This window comes from Dendropsophus ebraccatus, chromosome 5, assembly GCF_027789765.1.
Source record: "Dendropsophus ebraccatus isolate aDenEbr1 chromosome 5, aDenEbr1.pat, whole genome shotgun sequence".
Taxonomy (NCBI): Eukaryota; Metazoa; Chordata; class Amphibia; order Anura; family Hylidae; genus Dendropsophus; species Dendropsophus ebraccatus.
The window spans coordinates 65,785,538-65,805,972 of record NC_091458.1 but is presented as its reverse complement, the minus strand read 5'-3'; the positions used below and the strand labels follow the sequence as shown (position 1 = coordinate 65,805,972).

General features: G+C 43.2%; 1 protein-coding gene across 1 annotated transcript; it reads right to left on the bottom strand.

Moving 5' to 3' along the window:
* Window positions 1–1,637: 1,637 nt before the first annotated feature.
* Window positions 1,638–20,122, bottom strand: PTGES3 (prostaglandin E synthase 3). The gene is made up of 8 exons (XM_069970448.1): window positions 19,982–20,122; window positions 11,592–11,705; window positions 6,563–6,632; window positions 4,908–5,006; window positions 4,713–4,802; window positions 3,504–3,566; window positions 2,797–2,821; window positions 1,638–2,627 (listed from the first exon to the last, which is right to left on the bottom strand). Coding segments are annotated over exons 1-8 (483 nt in total). The 5' UTR covers window positions 19,984–20,122; the 3' UTR covers window positions 1,638–2,607.
* Window positions 20,123–20,435: the final 313 nt, after the last annotated feature.

The window sequence follows — 20,435 nt, the reverse complement described above, 5'->3', positions numbered from 1 at the left end:
TCCCAGTCATGTCCCTGGTAGCCTAGTTAGCCCCCTAGTCATGTCTCTGGTAGCCTAATTAACCCCCCAGTCATGTCCCTGGTAGCCTAATTAACCCCCCCCCCCCCAGTCATGTCCTTGGTAGCCTAGTTAACCCCCAGTGCCTGTCCCAAATAAAAAAAATAAACATCCCACTCACCTTTCCTCTGCTCCCACGCTGCCCAGGTCCTCTCCTCTCCCCTCTAGCCCGTGCCAGTCTTCTCCTGCAGGTGGCGTGCGATGAAATGATGTCATTGCGCGCAGCCCGCAGGAAGTAAGACGTGCGCCCCTCTGGTGGGGAAGGAGCCGCCACAGACAGCATCCTCCTGTGTCTGGCAGCTGTCACAGAGAAAGGAGGATGCTGTGTATGCTAGCTCCTATCCACACATCACAGGGGAGCCGCATCGGGAGATCTCAGGGGCCGGAGGTTCCCCACCCCTGCTTAAAGCAATCAGGGATCTCCCTTACAGTGTCTACAAATGACTGTAAAAACTATTTTTTTTTAAATAAAACACCCTTTACATATTAAAAGTTGGAATAACCCTTTTACCTATTTTATAAATGGAAAAAAAAAACATTTGCTATCGCCAAGGTTTTAATTTTTTAAAATCAGCCAAATAAAAGTTATATACATTGTATTATCATTGTAATTAGAGGTTAGAGGATGTACAGTAGGAATGAAGCGAATTGTTACAATCATATCTGCATTCTGTGGGCTTTGAAGTCTGCGCCTCTCCTCTCTGGGTGTTGGGAAAAGATGGATCCAGTCCAGGGAAACTGAGAAATTTCCCAGGACTAGATCCATCTTTTCCCAGCACCCAGGGAGGAGTGGAGCAGAGTTAAAAGCCTGCAGCCTGATGAGCAGAATGCAGATAAGAACAAAGATTTGCTTCATTCCTACTGTAAATTCGCTCATCTGTAGTTGTAATCGTACTGACTCAGGAATACAAGTTTTCCCATATGGGGGGGGGGGGGGGGGGGGAGAAGCTTTTTAATTTCACTTCGCAAATAATTCTTTTTTATGTTTTGCGGCATATTTTATGGAAAATTAAACATGTAATTGCAAAGTACATATGGTGTCGCAAAAAAATAGGGGCTCATGTGGGTCTGTATGTGAAAACATGCAAGCGCTATGGCCTTTTTAACATTTAAACAAAGGGAGCAATACACTATCTATGCTCTTTTGCAAGATTTCTACTAAACTATGTTGTTGGAGCTGCAACAATCGTGCAGACTGACAAAACAGTGTGAGCAAGTTTATGTCCTATTTTTGCTTTAATATTTCATTTCTGGATTTAGGGTACAGTTAACACACACATGGATACGTTATACATAATTACTGTGCAATAAGCGTTGATGTCCCGCTGCCTGGAAAAGATAAATGCAGCCCTAGGGCTGTATGGGAAAACATGGATACAACCATAGGAGACCTGATAAGCATTCGGGTTTGTGCAAAACTGAACTTACTGTAAGTTCGTTCATCTCTACTCCTGTACATAAACATCTGACTAGCTACTACCTGCAATTTTATAAATTTTACCTATATGTTAAAAACAAAACAAAAACAAAAGCAGATGATGTGCTCTTTTAATACAGAAAAGAAATCATAAAAAAAATCATAAGTCTCTTAATAGTTTATTAGAAATAATGCAGACAATTAAAAAAATCCCCATCAATTCCAATACAACTTAGGCTTTTCACCCGATTAAAGAAATAAAACAAACAAAACAGTATAGTGTATTAACATTGTTACTCTTTCCTTTTTAATATATACTGTGACAGTGCAAATACAATTTGGTCTAAATGTACAGACTGATGAGAGAAACAATGTACAGCTGTCTACACTCTTCCAAGGTGGAAATGCTAAGGGTCAGACCAGTTGTACAGGACTCATGGTTACAAATGGGATTGCCTCATACACCTTACTTTGTATCCAGAAACCCTAAATCTTTGTTCTAGAAATACAACTACTGAAGGACACTCATGACTGTCTACCAGTTTTAAAGAGTAACCAGTATATGGAGAACTTCTGATGACAATGTTAAAATAAACAGTTATTCCCTTATAAATATCAACTACCTGTAAATCCATAATTTTGTTTTGTAACCCATCCTCTGCCAGTGACAAGAACTACAGAGAACTCCCTTGGCTAAGAAAGACAAAACTCAAAGTACTGAATACACAATGTATTTGGGAGTAATAACTAATAATTTAGTCATATTATAGTGGTTTTCTTTGTAGTTTTCGATTAAGAATTTTGGAGTACAAATGATCTCAAGTAAACCAAGGGTAAATGAAAACTTACTATAACCACATGTAATAACAAGATAAGGGATACACAGTATACTCTGATGTATTATGGTTATGATGATTTAAATTAGCAGCTCCATAGTATTAAGTTTTCAGGGACATCCTGTACAATTTTAATCTCAAACCCCTGGTAAGCGCCATTTGGTGATACATGTACAAGGCTGACTGGAAGTACTCTGTATTTACAACTTGGGTATCGGCAATTGTTGAAGAGTGTGTTGAAATATTCTTTCCGCCCATTCACCCACCCTCCTCCCACTTTTAGGATCCTGTATCTTCTTATTCCAGGTCAGGCATTTCTAAAAGAAAAAGAAATTAAATTACAGTTTTAAAAAAAAAAAAATCTTATATAGTTTAATTAGCAATTAAGCAACTTTACATATAGAAAAAAAATGAATTGAGTATCTGTAATATAATTCACAATTTTTTTTTTTTGTCAGTGCGTAGAAATACATGGTTAGAACTTACTTTCATCATCACTGTCTGGTGAATCCTAAAGGGGAAGAAAAAAAATAAAAATAAAGCTTTACTTATCTGTGACACATAGAACTCATACGCCAAAACCCTATTGAGTGTCCATACGGAACAGATACTGTCAAGGAAATAACAGGATGTGCTTTGGAAATATAAGTCTGTTGGAGAGCATAAGTCCATGGGGCATACCCACAAACTGATGCAAAATAGTACAAGATGTCAAGATAATGCTGGTACTTTTATCAAAACAACCTGAAGAAAACAAAATCTCAATGGGGTTTAAAACTAATGTCTCTACCTGGGTGAAATTAAAAATTTATGGTGGAAAGTACAAACTTTTTTGTGTTGTAAAGTCCGATCATTTGGCATTTGAATACCAGTGGCTAAAGAAGTTGGATGCAGCCCTAGGGAATACGGGAAAACATGCATACAGCTATTGGTCATAGGTTGGATCCATGTTTTCCCAGACTCTCTAGGGTTGCATCCAACTTCTTCAGCCACCAGTATTCAAATGCCGAATGATCGGAATCAAGCATGCTCAAGTTGTGCTCATCTCTAACTTTCATTTGTCTGAGTTATGTTTCACAAAGCCAGAATGTTCTGCTATTAAACATCGTTCTGTGCGATAGCTGTAACCTGTTATGAAGTAAAAGCCTGAGAACTCAACATTTTCAGTGGTTATAAGAAAACAACAAACTTACATCATCTGCACCGTCTACTTCTGGTAAGTCTACATCTTCATCTCCTCCCATATTATTCATCATCTGTAAAATGTTACAGTCATGAAAAGAGTTTCTTTTATTAGAGCTGCGTTAAAGTGTATCTGTCATTTCAAGTGACTTTTCAAGATAAACTATATCTGCCCATCATATATCTTCTATATGGCATTTTGCAACTATTCCTGCTCTGCAAACTAGAACTGGTAAATGGAGCCTAACGTCTATAGTGTCTGCACAGACGGGAGATCCCGCAATTATGTGTCTGTGCACAATCTTAAAAGTAGCAGCATTTAAAGCGACTCTGTACCCACAATCTGACCCTCCAAACCACTTGTACCTTCAGATAGCTGTTTTTATTCCAAGATCTGTCCTGGGGTCCGTTCGGCAGGGGATGCAGTTATTGTCATAAAAACAATTTTTAATCTGGCAGCGCTGTGTCTAACGGCCGGGGCTTACATTTGTATATGCATAAGGCTGGCACACCCTCTCTGTCCTTCCTCCCCACCCTCCTCAGCATTAGGAATGATCCAGAAACATTTACTGCTGTTTGAGCTTTGCACAGGTGTCTTAACGATCCAGCCTATGTGCTGGGCTGCCACAGGTGGGGGAATAGGAAGCAATCTGCCTGGAGCATTCCTAATGCTGAGGAGGGTGGGGAGGAAGGACAGAGAGGGTGTGCCAGCCTAATGCATATACAAATCTAAGCCCCGGCCGTTAGACACAGCGCTGCCAGATTAAAAATTGTTTTTATGACAATAACTGCATCCCCTGTCGAACGGACCCCAGGACAGATCTTGGAATAAAAGCAGCTATCTGAAGGTACAAGTGGTTTGGGGGGGTCAGATTGTGGGTACAGAGTCCCTTTAAGCCATAATAAAGCTGTACTAAGTAGTCTGTGTAAAAAAGCCCTGGGTGAGGTTTATTATTGACAGTGCTGTCTCTTAGGTATCTCTCTGTGCCTGTGTTACCTCAACCCCTTTCATAGACTTTTCTTGCTTGTAAGTTTATCCCTGAGCTAGCTAAAAAGATTTTTTACAGAGGAAGATGCTTAATAACAGGAGTAAAAAACATTTTGTCTGATAAGATATTATACAGTTTCTCATATCTGCTTGTACTATCGATATGTGCAAAGTTTGTTGAAATGACAGTCCCTGTTTAACTAAAGAAAAACTAGAGGCAAATATAACTGACCTCCGAGAAGCGGTCAAAATTGGACATGTCTTCATCTGAGTCATCTTCCCAATCTTTCCAGTTGTTAAAGTCCACACTGAGCCAATTAAGCTATGAAAAACAATGAGTGTTTTAGATCACCATTGATACAGTACTGTTCAAAGAATCTTACAGGACTGTCTAAAAGACTTTTAGGAAAGGTGGGGGAAAAATTACCTTTGCCTTCTCTTTTGTCAGTCTCGGCCACGACTGGCCAGATTCTGCTTTTCGTAAACAACACAAGACAGATCTGTCTGTTCTTTTATGTTTAGACTCCTGATGAGGAAAAAAAAAACGTGAGCTGAACAAAACTAACAATTTAACTCTCAAAGTTAAGTCACTAATGTTACTACAATACAAGTGGTTTTCTGAACTAAGGGTACATGTACTGTGTTTGGATTTCATGCTGTGTATTTTATGGTTTGTTTAGTCATTTATTTACATAGTATGAAATCTGCAGCAAACATAGTACAAGTGAATGTGGACAATATAAACAAAAAACCACTACAGGTGTCAGACTGATTGCTAACACAGACCAAAAGTAGTTATTTTCATTCTCTCACCCAGCCACCTTTGTTTTGAAGCTGCCAGGGCAGGATTACCATTTAAACAACCACAGTTCCCATGATACCTCTCGTCTAAGACATCTTTATTTCAGCTGCCTATATATCTTTACTACACTGGCTCTAAAGTGACACCATTGTAACTCAGTTCACACTTAGTGCTGCTCTATTTTCAGACACAGCACTTCTGTTCCACTGCTTAGTAAAGCATCTGCCCAGCATGTCAAACACCATGCTTTTTAGGACAGGAAACAATGGACACAAAGTATGTTAAATGATCTCCTGTATATAACAGAGGGAACAGTGGGTGAATGAAATCAGTTACGTGGTGACCACTCCATTTACTATTATTGAATTGACAACAGCATCTCTGTTAATCATATACTAGACGACAGTGTGTTTGCATCGCAAGTGTACTGTTGTTTCATTCACACAGGGCACATGGTTGTGTGTGTGTGTGTGTGTGTGTGTGTGTGTGTGTGTGTGTGTGTGTGTGTGTGTGTGTGTGAAGGCCCAGTGGTCTGACCCTCAGCGAACACACACTTATGACCTATTTTAGCTAAAGCACTGTTAGTATGCCAAGCTTTTATGTAGAGTGCATTAGTAATTTACAAATCATTCAGCACAATTCTTTTAAGAGTGACTGTAATTTTTTTTTTGTACAGATGATTTTAATTTTATAATAGGGTTTATTAGGCAAAAATGCCATTATCTGCATTCAAAAAGCCTTTCCCCAGGTTCCCCCCCTCCTCTTTTCCATTTACTGCAAATCATCAGGAAATTGTGTCTTGTTGCATCAGACACAACCCTGTCTGTTCTATGGAAAGGGGAGGAGGGAGATTAGTCGGCAGCAGAGAACAAAGGAGAACACAGCCAGAGCTGCATGAAAGCTGTATTCAGAGGTCAGAGAGGTCAGTGCTGGTGACACATCTAACCTGCTGATATGTCCCTATTGTGAAGGGGGAGCTGAGGTTGAGGCAAGTGTCTTTCCTTCATCCTCGGTGCCGCTCCCATGCAGCTTGTAGTGTAATCCTGAGTCCAGTAAGGCCATGTAGTGCACTGGGGGTAGGGCTACCTTTTAATGATTATTAGTGGAGCAGGCCAGCCTGCTGATAGTTTCCCTTTAAGCTATAGAATCAGAGCTGTGATCGCTTACTATGCGACAATTAGACAGTCTGGGCTTATATTTCTAAACATCTAGCTCCAGTTATAAGCCTCTGCTGGCTATTGCTAGGTGAACAACAAAATAAGAGAAGATAACATACTTACATTAGGATCAATAGACTGATACAGGTCGACTTGATTTAAGTATTTAATGTTGTCAGCTCCTCCCAGACAACTACAAGATAAAGAAAAAAGCAAAATAAGTGTCTAAATTAAATTGAATGTCATTAGAATAAAAAGAACCTGTGAGGTCTCAAGTGCCAAATCGGTTATTTAACCCTTTGCGGCTACCACCATTAACAGTGATTTTCTTCAATCACTGTCTGCTCTTTGAAATTATTTGATCTACTAACAGTACAATCCTATCCAATATACTCTAATAATACTGTCACAGCTGCATGACCCCCAAATAGGGTCCTTTTGATTAACCTAAATCATTTTCTAAGGTCCCAGTTTTTAAACACACTTGACCGCACACTTATTTTAAATAAAGAAATAAAAGTTATATCTTAATTGTAAAGATCTTCACAGTTGTTGGAAATAGTTGTGATTCAGATTTATACATGGAGTGAAGATCAGGGGCAACCTTGTTTCTTCTAGGTCTTAAGTGCCTCACAGGTCCAGGACCGAACGTGAGAAGAACAGCTTTCAGACACTGCTCTATGAGATGCTGCATGAAGCTAAACAAAAGCAAAAAAAGCTTTGAACGGCACGCACAGAGACTGGTATCAAGTCACAACGGAAGGGGCAAGCCTACGTCCAGTCACTCTCACCACTCCCTTCTCCTGCAATCAGACTGTAAGGCTTTTCTGGACAGAGGGAAAGCACAGCAGGCGAGACAGCAAGCCTCCACGTCACGTCCCCTCCCCAGTCACTGTATTGCTGTAAGAGCATGCAGCATCCAAACTATTTTTTTTTTTTTTTTTAAAGCTCTGTTTTCTATATTAAATACAATTTATCCACTAGGTGTCTCACTTACTGTAAAACTGACAAAACAGACAAGGTTCCAACATTAAGGGTACGTTCACATTGAGACTTTAAGGGGATGTTCCATGACGCAATGATATTTGGTGGAAAATTTCGCCGTCCGCCCAAAGAATTGACATGTCAATTCTTTGGGCGGACATTGAATCCGCCAGCACATATCATTGAGTCTATGGAATGGTCAGAATGTCAAATGGAGGCTTTCCAGCGGAATCTGCTTGAAGTCTCAATGTGAACGCATCTTTAGTGTTGGAACACTGACTAGTGAGACACCTAGTGGATAAGTCTACGCACATATTCCACAGTGTGAATGTACCCTAAGGCCATTTGGTCTTCAGTTACAGAAAAACAAAAAAAAGAGACCAAATGCAGGAAGTGATGTCAGTTGTCCCTCTGCTCTGCACAGTGAAGATGAATGCTGATTGGCCAGCAGCCATGCATGCCCCTCTACACACCCCTGAGCACTGCTGCAGCTGAGTAAATTAAATGATACTCTGATCCAAGGTAAATGTCATTTATGTGTATAATATATATATATATATATATATATATATATATATATATATATATATATATATAAATAAAAGGCCAGTCCATATAGCAGCATAGTAAGGCAAGCATTAACTATACATTTGTTGGAGTTTATTTTAATATATATTATATAAAGTGACAGGTACACTTGTTTTTCCTGGAGTGTTTTTTTTGGAATAGCTGTAATGGGAAATTACATACTGTCAACCATTTTCTCGCTTTTTAAAAAGACCAAAATACTATGCAGTATGTTTTATGTTGGTTACTAAAATTAATGTATCTCACCATGAGAAAATAGGCAATGCGGCACTTGCGTCTTTGCACTCATTATTAATCCAATATCAAGGTGACAATACAAACGAAAACAGGCAACCATCGTTTTGAGCTACTCGTGTTTCGTCATGGCCATTCAAATTCATGTTACAACTGTTTGAGGTGTTTGTGCAGTTATGTTTACATGTACTTAGCAGCTGACTGCTTTCCTATCAATGTATACGGGAAACAGATCACTGATCTCAGGGAGACCAGCCAAAGATAACACTGTCAGCTGCTGGCTAAAGTGCTCAATGCAGTAAAATCCTAGGTACATTGCTCCCTAGGAAATACGAACATGCAAAAAAGAGCATTTGGAGCTTCATTTAATAGTCTCAAAACACAGGACTAGTCAGATATCCCCCTCTGGGAAGTGCCCAGCCAAGGGGTGGCTCTGTAGGGAAACCACCATATTAAGCAGCCCTATAAGTCAATGTAATGACAAGGGAAAGACTAAGGCCAGGTATCCATCCACAGACAGCTGTTTCGGGGTGTGGCCCTCATCAGCGTGGAGCAGGATTATGGCTAGGTGGGAGCAATGCCTAGTAAAGCCATAAGAGAAACAGATCACTGATCTCAGGGAGACCAGCCAAAGAAAACAATGTTGGCTGGTGGATAAAGCAGTCAATACACAGGCTCCACAGGCTTTTTATTGCATATTCCTATCAATTTGACAGACTAATATAGCAAGCTTATTTCACTAAAAAAAAAAATTCTTTTATATCAACTGGTGCCAGAGATTTGTAATTTAAAGGGGTTATCCAGCGCTACAAAAACATGGCCACTTTTCCCCCTCTCTTGTCTCCAGTTCAGGTGTGATTTGCAATTAAGCTCCATTTACTTCAATGGAATTGAGTTCCAAACCCCACCCAATCTGTAGACAAGAGAAGGGGAAAAGTGGCCATGTTTTTGTAGCGCTGGATAACCCCTTTAATAACTTCTAAACAAATCTAAAGTCTTCCAGTACTCAGCTGCTGTATGTCTTGCATGAAGTGGTGTATTCTTTCCAGTCTGACACCATGCTCTCCATGACAGGAACTGTCCAGAGCAGTAACAATCCCAATAGAAAACCTCTCCTGCTCTCCAGACTGGAAAGAAAACCACTTCCTGCAGGACATACAGCGGCTGATCACTACAGGAAGACTTGAGATTTTTTATTAGAAGTAAATTAGTAATCTCTGGAACTTTCTGGCACCAGTTGACTTAAAAGAATTATTTTGTTTGCTGAACTTCCCCTTTAAGGTAGATATCAATGCATGAAGTGATGTGAACTTGACTTTCACTCTGTCAAGCAATCTTTGGCATATTAACAGAAATTTTCCTGACAAGCCCTGTTTTTTCCACTTACTATAGAAAATACAATGTTTAACCCCTTAAGGACCGGGCCTGAAATGGCCTTAAGGGCCGGAGCAAATTTTATGAATTTGACCAGTGTCACTTTATTCATTAATAACTTCGGGATGCTTTTACCTATCCGGCTGATTCTGAGATTGTTTTCTCGTGACATATTGTACTTCACATTTCTTGTAAATTGGAGTCGATACTTATAACGAATCTTTATGAAAAAACCCAAAATAGCGTGAAAAATTGTAAAAAAAAATGCATTTTTCCAACTTTAAAACTTTTCTGCTTATACAGAAAATGGTTATACCACATAAATTATATATTAAATAGCATTAGCAACATGTCTACTTTATGTTGGCGGCATTTATTAAACTATATTTCATTTTTTTTAGACAATAGAAAGCTTAAAACATTAGCAGCAAATTTCCAAATTTTAAAATCAGATATTTTTAGGGACCTGTTCAGGTTTAAAGTGTATTTGAGGGGACTGTATGTTAGAAAGCCCCACGAAGCACCCCATTTCAGAAACTGCACCCCCTAAACTCTGCAAAAGCACATCCAGAAAGTGTTTTAACCCTTTAGGGGAGTCACAGAAATAAAAGCTAATTGTGTAAGAAATTTGAAAATTTTAATTTTCTGTGCAGAGATTTTATTGTAATCCAATATTTTTCATAATTATAAACTTATTACCAGAGAAATGCACCCCAATATTGATTGCCCCGTTTCTGCAGTTTATAGAAATACCCCATATGTGACCCTATTGCGCTATTTGACGCAACCACAAGCCTCAGATATAAAGGAGCGCCTAGTGAATTTTAATGGCTCCGTTATATTTGGTCATTTTTGACTGTACCACTTCAGGTTGGCAGAGGCTCTGGGGTGCCAAAACCTAAAAAACACCCCTAAAGGGACACCATTTAGAAAACTACACCCCTCAAGGAATGTAACAAGGGGTGCGGTGAGCATCTGGACCCCACAGGTGCTTCACAGATTTTCCGAACAATGTGGCGTCGGACCCCACAGCTACCTAGCTGAGGGGTCCAGAGCAGGTATTTCTTACTTGTGGGGACTTTGATCGCCGTGAACGGCCGGTACCGGCCGGCCGTTCACGGCGATGGGGACGGTGGTACCGTGACCACCATTACTTTTTACAGTAATAGCGGTCGGTGCCGTCCTCGGATAGCACCGACCGCCATTTTTTACGGGTCATCGATGGCCCGGAAAGGTTCCGATCGTCGCTATTGGCTGATCTGAACTGATCAGCCAATAGCGGCGATTGTCGGCATGGGGGGGGGGGGGGGGGGGGGTTAACAACCCCCCATGCCGACAGGGAGAGATGGCCTGCTATGTATTATAGCAGGCTATCTCCCCCGATCGGGACCCGGACGGCCGCGGCGCCCTCTTAAAGGGCGTACCGGTATGTCATGGGTCCTTAAGAGGTTAAAAGCTATTGCAGTACCCATGGTCCATGTACTTAAAAACTCCCTTGCTGATGGTAATGACCATCACCAGCACTACTGAAAAGTGGTTATGCAGTTTTCCCTGTTTCCTTCCTACTATTCTCTGTGTCCTCTATCTGTTCAGCACTCCAGCAGAGTTAGAGGATTTTTCTGTATACTTCATCTGCACAAAGGCTGCAGCAGTGCAAACACACTCTACACTGCTCCCAACCCTGGAAGCAGACTAGAGAAGATACTCCTTTTAGAGCTGCATTTTGCATAGTTATATATTCCACCACATATTAAAAAATAAAGTTTTATTAGTTAGAAGGGGTACTCCGGAGAAAAAGTATAAAAAAAAATGTTTGTGCTAGAAGAGGCTGCCGGACACAGCAATCATCTCAGTAAGCCTCTTCCCATTGTGTACTGTATATGAAAATAAATTTCTCGTCTCCGCTGGGGAGATAAGAGCCATAAGTAGTAAGTATATAAGTGAAATTTTTATTTTCAGAATGGGTCCTTACCTGAAAGCTAGTTTATCTTTTTCAAAGCCTACTTTCATGTCTTTGCTGTCCTCAACACAGAATTCAATGAAGACATAATCCCTCCTATCGTACCACTTTGCAGATGCTGCTTGCCTGTGGACAAAAATAAATGAATTAAAACAGGATAACAACCATCACTGAAAACCTTGGAACATCTATGCTGTTTTATGTGGGTTCTTCCAGGGAAAACGGACTGATGACCTATCCACATGACAGCTAATGGAGTAACTGCAGCTCTGGTCCTATTCACTTGAACAGGAGCTGAGTTGCAATTTCACAATGAACAAACTCGCTAGTCAAATCTATTGACAAAAGTACTGTTGTAAATTGTCTGGTTGTGGATACCACAAAACATGCTCAAATCAAACATAGCAGATAAGCTGAATTCAAGAGTGAATTCATAAGTGATTAAAACACCAAAGGTAATGCAAAGTCTATACATAGTCAGAGGTTGAAGTCAGCAGGCAAAATAACATTATAACTAGAGATGAGCGAACCGGGTTCGGGTTCGAGTCGATCCGAACCTTCGGCATTTGATTAGCGGGGGCTGCTGAACTTTGATAAAGCCCTAAGGTTGTCTGGAAAACATGGATACAGCCAATGACTATATCCATGTTTTCTACATAGCCTTAGGGCTTTATCCAAGTTCAGCAGCCACCGCTAATCAAATGCCGAAATTTTGGGTTCGATTGACTCGAGCATGCTCGAGGTTCGCTCATCTCTATGTCAAAACAAGCTGCTCTTCTGCAACCACCTGCACCAACTGAGCTGAAACCATCTATCTTTAGGCCACCCACTCCACGCTGCAGCTCTGGGGAGAAGAGCAGCATTGAGTCACAGAGATCTGACACTTTACTATAGACTTTTTCCCCCCATTATACATGCAGCTTAAATGGGTACTGTCGTTAGCAATAAATTATATTAAATCAGCAGGAGAGGCAATATATACAGCTTTGCAATTTACTTAACTTTTTTTGCCCTTTTCTATATGAAATACAGTGCTATACAGTCTCCCCCATAAGTTTCTCACTTACTGGAAAACTGCAGTCAAGGCTCTGTCACTAAGGCAATTTGGTCTTTAATAACAGCAAAAAAAAAAAAAAAAAAGACCTAATGCAGGAAGGGATGTCAGTTGGCTGAGTAAAGATAAATGCTGATTGGCCTGCCCACCCACGAGCTGTACGATGAGGTACTAAACAATGGAGCAGCAAAATTAAAATAACAATTAACAGCATACATAATGCAAGCATTAAATATACATTTGCTAAGGGTTTTTTTTTTTTTATATGTCATGACAGGTGCACTTTTAGTACAGAGCACTAGAGTTCCACTTTAAGCAGAACATTTCTGCTGATCAGAATCACTCCCTTTGTCATAGGAACAATTTTAATCACATGCAGGGCTGTCTGGGTAATTTGCTTGGTTGTTTTACACAGACATATCGTTAGGGAAAATGCCAGGAATCTGAAAGTAACACAGAGGTCTGTGGGGACAATCAGGTAGTGTACAGGTGTATTGCTAAATGTGAACAGTTTGGCCTCTCTTCTCAACACTACTCATCTCCTCTCTCTGCTTCTGAGACATGTAATGTAAGCAGAGCCTGCCTGCTCAGCCAATCACAGACCAAGATATTGTAGCCACTGATTGGCTGAAAGGTCAGGTTTTGCTCTGACACATCAACTTGGCACCGGCAATAAGATGCGCAAAAGGGGTTCAGAGCGCCAGGGTAGGTAATTTTTGTTTTTGAAAGCACACCCAGCAGCATATAATAATTTGTATTCCCTTAATAACTCTTTCAGATTCCAACATCAGACACATGACAACACATGTACTAATGAGAAGGCATGTGACCTCTTAAAGTGTCACTGTCATAACTTTCTAAATCAACAGATGTAGAATGAAGCATGTTTTCTATTTACATTTATTATTATTTTTTAGTTATCATGGAAAACACAGCACTTCCTGTGTTTTGACTAAATTTTTTATTTTTTTAAAGAGTCTAAACACAGGAAGTCCCGTGTATCCCAGGTCATCTGCCCTCACAAAGAAGGCAGTCATGTGATTGATGTACACATTGGGCCGTGACTCTCTGTACTGGTCGGGACTTCGTGGGGAGATTAATCAAAGGGTGTAAATTTTAGACTGGTGTAAACTGCCCACAGCAACCAATCACAGCTCAGCTTTCAGCCCTGGTAAAATGAAAGAGTAGCTGTAATTGGTTGCTGTGGTCAGTTTACACCAGTCTAAATTTTACACCCTTTGATAAATCTTCCCCATGTTGTTTAGTTTTTAAACAAGCACTAAAGACTAAAAAGCTGCCTTCAGGAGACTGGACCTGGATTTCAGATAACTACAAAAAACAAATAACGAATGTAAATTGCAAACTTGCTTTATTTCGCATCTACTGTTGACTTGGATTTTGAAAATTATAACGACAGTGACACTTTAAGGTTATGCACTTGGGCCACAGAAATAATAGGTACAGTTATGTGTAGTTATGTACAGTTATGTATAAAGACCAAGTATCACTAATTTCCTGTAAATAAAATGACGGGGTATGGCAAGTTAAAAACCGTAATCATTTCCGCTCACCCCAGATGAGTCAGATCTGCTGCTGCAGCAGACAACAGATTTTTAAATTGCTTCTGTGATGCGGCTACTGAAGCCACCATTTGCGCACAGTTTAGGCTTCGAGCTCACATCTACATTGGTGGCTCTGTCAAGAACCTCATTTGCAGATTCCATAGTTTTTAATGGCAAGATTATCTTTAAATGGAGCATTCTTTTTCCTGTAAATTATGAAAATGGTAGCGGAAACTGACTGATGCCATTACAAGCCATTGATTCCCTATCAATCAAAGCTGGTGTTAAGGCCCCCATGCTGCTGTATCCTTGCAGCTAAGAGACAAATTGTGATGTGAACAAAAGCTATTGTGTATAGGAGCCTTCAGACTTGGAAGTAACAGATAGGGCATGTTGGATTTCCAACACCGGATACATTTATTCTTGGAAATAAGAAAACTAACAGGCAAAGACGTTAAGATAATACATTGGGAGATCAAGAGAAATACCTATCCGACAGCTAATGTATGTGTATGGGTATCTTAAAGCGACTGTGCCCACAATCTGACCACCCAAATAGCTTTTCAGATTGTGGGTACAAAGTAGCTTTAAAGTTAGCCGTTGGTATAGGGTGTATAAGACTCTCCCGGACGTCCACTAACAGATGATGTTGGTGGTGATAAGGGTCAGGGCGTGATGAAAAAAAAAACATCACTGCCTGACCCAATTGTTCTGGGAGAGACAAACCGGAGTTAGCTCTCTGGTTGCAGCTTAACCCTCCTTTTCCAATGAAGAGCACAAGATTGCTCACCCGTGATAAACATTTCAGTGTATTTGGAGGATGGGGCCGGACAGGACCAGTGGCTGAACAATCGACCATAGGTTATTGAAGGTATGGCCTTCTTAAGCCTGGTGACAAATCCACCACAGATTTTCTGACTTACTATGCAGATATGAATCTTTGTTCTCTTTTTGTCTAAAGCTAATGTACAAAAGCAAACCATGTTCCAGCACTTGAATCTTTAAAATGCAATTCTTTTGTTGGCCTTTATCAAGGCTACACCGTAACACTGCGTTCACATGGAGCAAAACAGGTGTAATTCAGCAACAGATTCTCCGCCGTGGAATCCCGTCAGCCTCCCTGTCATAATGATGGTCTAAACTTGTGAGCCTACTCTCTCGGCACTGAGGAATGAACATGTCTATTCTTCAGCGCGGAGAGGCGTGCGAGCCTCCCATACACTGTCATTATGACAGAGAGGGTGGAGGGATTCTACCACGGAATTTCGCCTGTTTTTTCACCTTGTGAAAAGAGCGTATCCAAAACATGTCTAGCAAAAAAACGCTGCTTGACCTGTTGAATTTCATAAGAATAGGAAACATGTCTAGCAAAAAAACGCTGTTTGACCTGTTGAATTTCATAAGAATAGGATTTTTTTTATTTTTTTTTTAATAAGGAATCTTGAAGATTCAAATGCTTGAACACACTTTGCTCTTTGGCATTGGCTTAGGGTTCGTTTACACAGAAAGATTATCTGCCAAAGATTCGAAGCCAAAGCCAGGAATGGATTTGAAAAGGAGGAATCTCAGGCTTTCCTTTATGACCTGATCTCTGTTTATAGTCTGTTTCTGGCTTTGTCTTCAAATCTTTGGCAGATAATCTGTCAGATAATCTTTCTGTGTAAAAGGACCCTTACTCACTGGTTGCCCCAGGTGAGTTCCCTGCACGGCTCTTCAACTACTTCATTATAGAGGTATAGTAACTAAATTTCCCTGTTATAATTATGGTTGTAGTGGTAAATGGACTTTTCTGTAAGCTAATGTACACATGCATTTTTATATGTATCTACATCAGGGGTGGGGAACCTTTTCCATGTCGAGGGCCGGTCGGGCATTAATAAAATCATTCGAGGGCCGGATACTGTGCGCGGCAGTTAGTAGCGTGGGTTTGCAGCACATGGGGCAAGGCAAAGTATTGTTCCCCCAGTGCCCCTGCTATTTTAGTTAACCCCCAAGTCATGTCCCTGGTAGCCTAGTTAACCCCCCCAGTGATGCCTCTGGTAGCCTAGTTAACTCCCATCAGGCATGTCCCTGGTAGCCTAGTTATCACCCCCATCAGGCATGTCCCTGGTAGCCTAGTTATCACCCCCATCAGGCATGTCCCTGGTAGCCTAGTTATCACCCCCATCAGGCATGTCCCTGGTAGCCTAGTTATCACCCCCATCAGGCATGTCCCTGGTAGCCTAGTTATCACCCCCATCAGGCATGTCCCTGGTAGCCTAGTTATCACCCCCATCAGGCATGTCCCTGGTAGCCTAGTTATCACCCCCATCAGGCATGTCCCTGGTAGCCTAGTTGTCACCCCCATCAGGCATGTCTCTGGTAGCCTAGTTATCCCCCCATCAGGCATATCTCTGGTAGCCTAGTTAACCCCCATCAGGCATGTCCCTGGTAGCCTAGTTATCACCCCCATCAGGCATGTCCCTGGTAGCCTAGTTATCACCCCCATCAGGCATGTCCCTGGTAGCCTAGTTATCACCCCCATCAGGCATGTCCCTGGTAGCCTAGTTATCACCCCCATCAGGCATGTCTCTGGTAGCCTAGTTATCCCCCCATCAGGCATGTCCCTTGTAGCCTAGTTATCACCCCCATCAGGCATGTCTCTGGCAGCCTAGTTATCACCCCCATCAGGCATGTCCCTGGCAGCCTAGTTATCACCCCCATCAGGCATGTCTCTGGCAGCCTAGTTATCACCCCCATCAGTCTTGTCCCTGGTAGCCTAGTTATCACCCCCATCAGGCATGTCTCTGGCAGCCTAGTTATCACCCCCATCAGGCATGTCTCTGGCAGCCTAGTTATCACCCCCATCAGGCATGTCTCTGGCAGCCTAGTTATCACCCCCATCAGTCTTGTCTCTGGCAGCCTAGTTATCACCCCCATCAGTCTTGTCCCTGGTAGCCTAGTTATCACCCCCATCAGGCATGTCCCTGGTAGCCTAGTTATCACCCCCATCAGGCATGTCCCTGGTAGCCTAGTTATCACCCCCATCAGGCATGTCTCTGGTAGCCTAGTTATCCCCCCCCCATCAGGCATGTCCCTGGTAGCCTAGTTATCACCCCCATCAGGCATGTCTCTGGCAGCCTAGTTATCACCCCCATCAGTCTTGTCTCTGGCAGCCTAGTTATCACCCCCATCAGTCTTGTCCCTGGTAGCCTAGTTATCACCCCCATCAGGCATGTCCCTGGTAGCCTAGTTATCACCCCCATCAGGCATGTCCCTGGTAGCCTAGTTAACCCCCATCAGGCATGTCCCTGGTAGCCTAGTTAACCCCCATCAGGCATGTCCCTGGTAGCCTAGTTATCACCCCCATCAGGCATGTCCCTGGTAGCCTAGTTATCACCCCCATCAGGCATGTCCCTGGTAGCCTAGTTATCACCCCCATCAGGCATGTCCCTGGTAGCCTAGTTATCACCCCCATCAGGCATGTCTCTGGCAGCCTAGTTATCCCCCCCCATCAGGCATGTCCCTGGCAGCCTAGTTAACCCCCATCAGGCATGTCCCTGGTGGCCTAGTTAACCCCCCAAAAAAATAAAAATAAACATCCCTCTCACCTTTCCTCCGTTCCCACGCTGCCCATGTCCTCTTCTGTCCCAGGTCCTCTGTGCTGGTCTTCTCCTGCAGGCGGCGCGCGCTGAAATGACGTCATCACGCGGCCCGCAGGAGACTGAAGACACGCGCCGCTCTGCTGGGGAAGAAGCCGGCACAGACAGCATCCTCCTGTGTCCGGCAGCTGTCACAGACACCGGAGGATGCTGTGTATGCCGGCTTCTTCCTCCTCCAGAGCGGCGCGCATCACAGGGGAGCTGCGGGCCGCATCGGGAGGTCTCAGGGGCCGGATGCGGCCTGCGGGCCGGAGGTTCCCCACCCCTGATCTACATCATGCTTAGACTGCATTTACATCACATTTAAAGGGAACCAATCAGTCATGGCTGCAGCAGCTTTATACCTCTATGAAGCAACTCCATTGATTCTAATGGAGTCGTCAGAGGGGCGGGGGTTTCCTCCCACTGGGAGTGGGTTGGCCACCTCCAGTGCTTCAGTCCAGGCCTGATGGTACATTCCATTTTTATCCAGCGCTACAAAAACATGGCCACTTTCTTCCAGAGACGACACGACTCGTCTCCATTTCAGGTGTGGTTTGCAATTAGGCTCCATTCACTTCAATGGAACTAAGTGGCAAACCCCACCCAACCTGGAGACAAGAGTGGTGCTGTCTCTGGAAGAAAGTGTCCATGTTTTTGTAGCGCTGGATAACCCCTCTAAGTTTAATCCTCCAATAGGCGGCAGGCAGGTAGTCATCTCAGCGGCTCCCTGCCCATGTCTAGTCGCCGCTCTCGGCAGGGATGAGCGACAGGCAGAGAATCCCGTTACTGGCGCCTCTCCCTTTCAATCATCCCCGCCAAGCACGCTTACAGGGAGAGTGCAGTGACTAGAGACAGGCAGAAAGCCAGATCCCAGATCCAGACTACCTGCCATGCGCCGGAGGATTACATTTACTTTTCTCTGGAGCAAAAGCTGCTGCTGCTGCTGCTGCAGCCGGTACGTACCACACTGCAGCTTTATACAGTGCTCCATGGAACCAGATCTGATTGGGTCCCTTTAAATCTGTATGTTGGGCTACATGTCAGCATACTGTCCTGAAATGAACCAAGCACAGTCACACTACTAGTCAGGTAAGCATCCCTTTGTGACAGGAGACTGATGTGTAGTCAGATGCTGGGCTCAAAACAGGATTCAAATGCAGCTTTATTGTGCAGCAGGCTACAGTGAAAAAATATCTATATACTTTACAATAAAATAAAGTCTCCAGACAGTAGTCAGACCACTGACGTGCTAGGTGCAATAAGAAGCTGCATTACGATAGGCGACATGCAGGAAATCATGAAACAAGACCCTGCACTTCCAGTAAGTTATCTTTATTGGGAATTAAAACGTGTATTACAAATAAATGTGTAACTTCCTGGTGACCCCACAAACAAAGTACTTTGCAGGCTTCCTGAAGATAAAGAGCATGAGCTGTATTTACTATGTTTCTGCATAAGTGGCAGCTACATACAAATATTTACATTCCCTATTGATACACTAGACTCATGTGCATTTATAGGGATGTAATGATCAGGGTAAGTGACATCATAGCTGGAAGGTTTTATACTAATAGCTCAAATACGTATCAAGACACATGACTGGGGCCCTCAGATGGCGCCTCTGGCAACGTGGCCCTGAGAACTACCGCAGCGGGCGCACATGCCGACACAGCCGACTACAGGAGAGGCGCGGGGTGTAAGCGGGCAGAAGAGCAGCAGGATGTAAGCGGGGAGAGGAGCAGCAGGGTGTAAGCGGGGAGAGGAGCAGCAGGGTCAGGTGCGATCCCGCCGCTGCACCCCTGACCACAGGTGACGGAGCAGAATGGAGATGCGCACTGCAATGAATGGACGAGTAAGCGGATTACACGCTCAGCGGCCGCGGGCTCACAGAAGCTTCTGGAGCGATGGGCCGGGGTGCCTGCGAGAGGGAGCGGCTCCTCCTACAACAATGGGATTGTGAAAGCTACAAACCGCCTACCGGCTAAAGGTCTAGAAAAAGTGATCCGCCATGCTGGTAAAGGTCTGGAATACATGCGAAGACCGGCTGAACTCTGCCGGTTCCTCAGATGCGGTACCGCCTACCAGCGCCGAAGAGAAACGTCCAACCCTCCCCCAGGGCGTCGCATGCATATTCGCCCTTTCTCTTTTTCTGCGTATACTCACATGTTGCTGCGCTTCTCCCGGCTTTCCGCTCCACGCTGCTTCTCTCGTCGTGTCCGCCGCCGCACGCCGCTCTGCTCCTCCCCCAGGTCTCCCGGGCCTGCTGCGTGACGTCACCGGCGACGGGTGGAGACTGCTGAGCCTCATTCTGGGGGGAGGAAGCGCGCGTAGTCTCGCGGCAGCACAAAGGACAAGAGGGGCGGGGAACAGAGCGCGGGAGACTGTGTGGCTCCGCCCGCCCCAACGGCCGCCTGGAGGTGGAGATCGCAGGGCAGTCATGGCTGCGTGTTCTCCACATGACTCTGCATTATGGTTCTACGGGCGTAGTTATAGACAGCATCACAGGCTGTAGTGTGAAAGACTGAGGAGAAAATAATTGTACAGTGGCGGTGAACTCATATACCAGATAGGTTTCTAAGGCCTTGTTCACATTATGATTTGTTTAGAGAATGTGAAA

Excerpts from the sequence above, each read along its gene's own strand:
- PTGES3 (XM_069970448.1), bottom strand. Across the intron at positions 4,803-4,907 it reads TGACAAAAGAGAAGGCAAAG|CTTAATTGGCTCAGTGTGGA; the intron begins GTAATTTTTCCC and ends TGTTTTTCATAG. Across the intron at positions 2,822-3,503 it reads AAGTAGACGGTGCAGATGAT|GATTCACCAGACAGTGATGA; the intron begins GTAAGTTTGTTG and ends CTTCCCCTTTAG.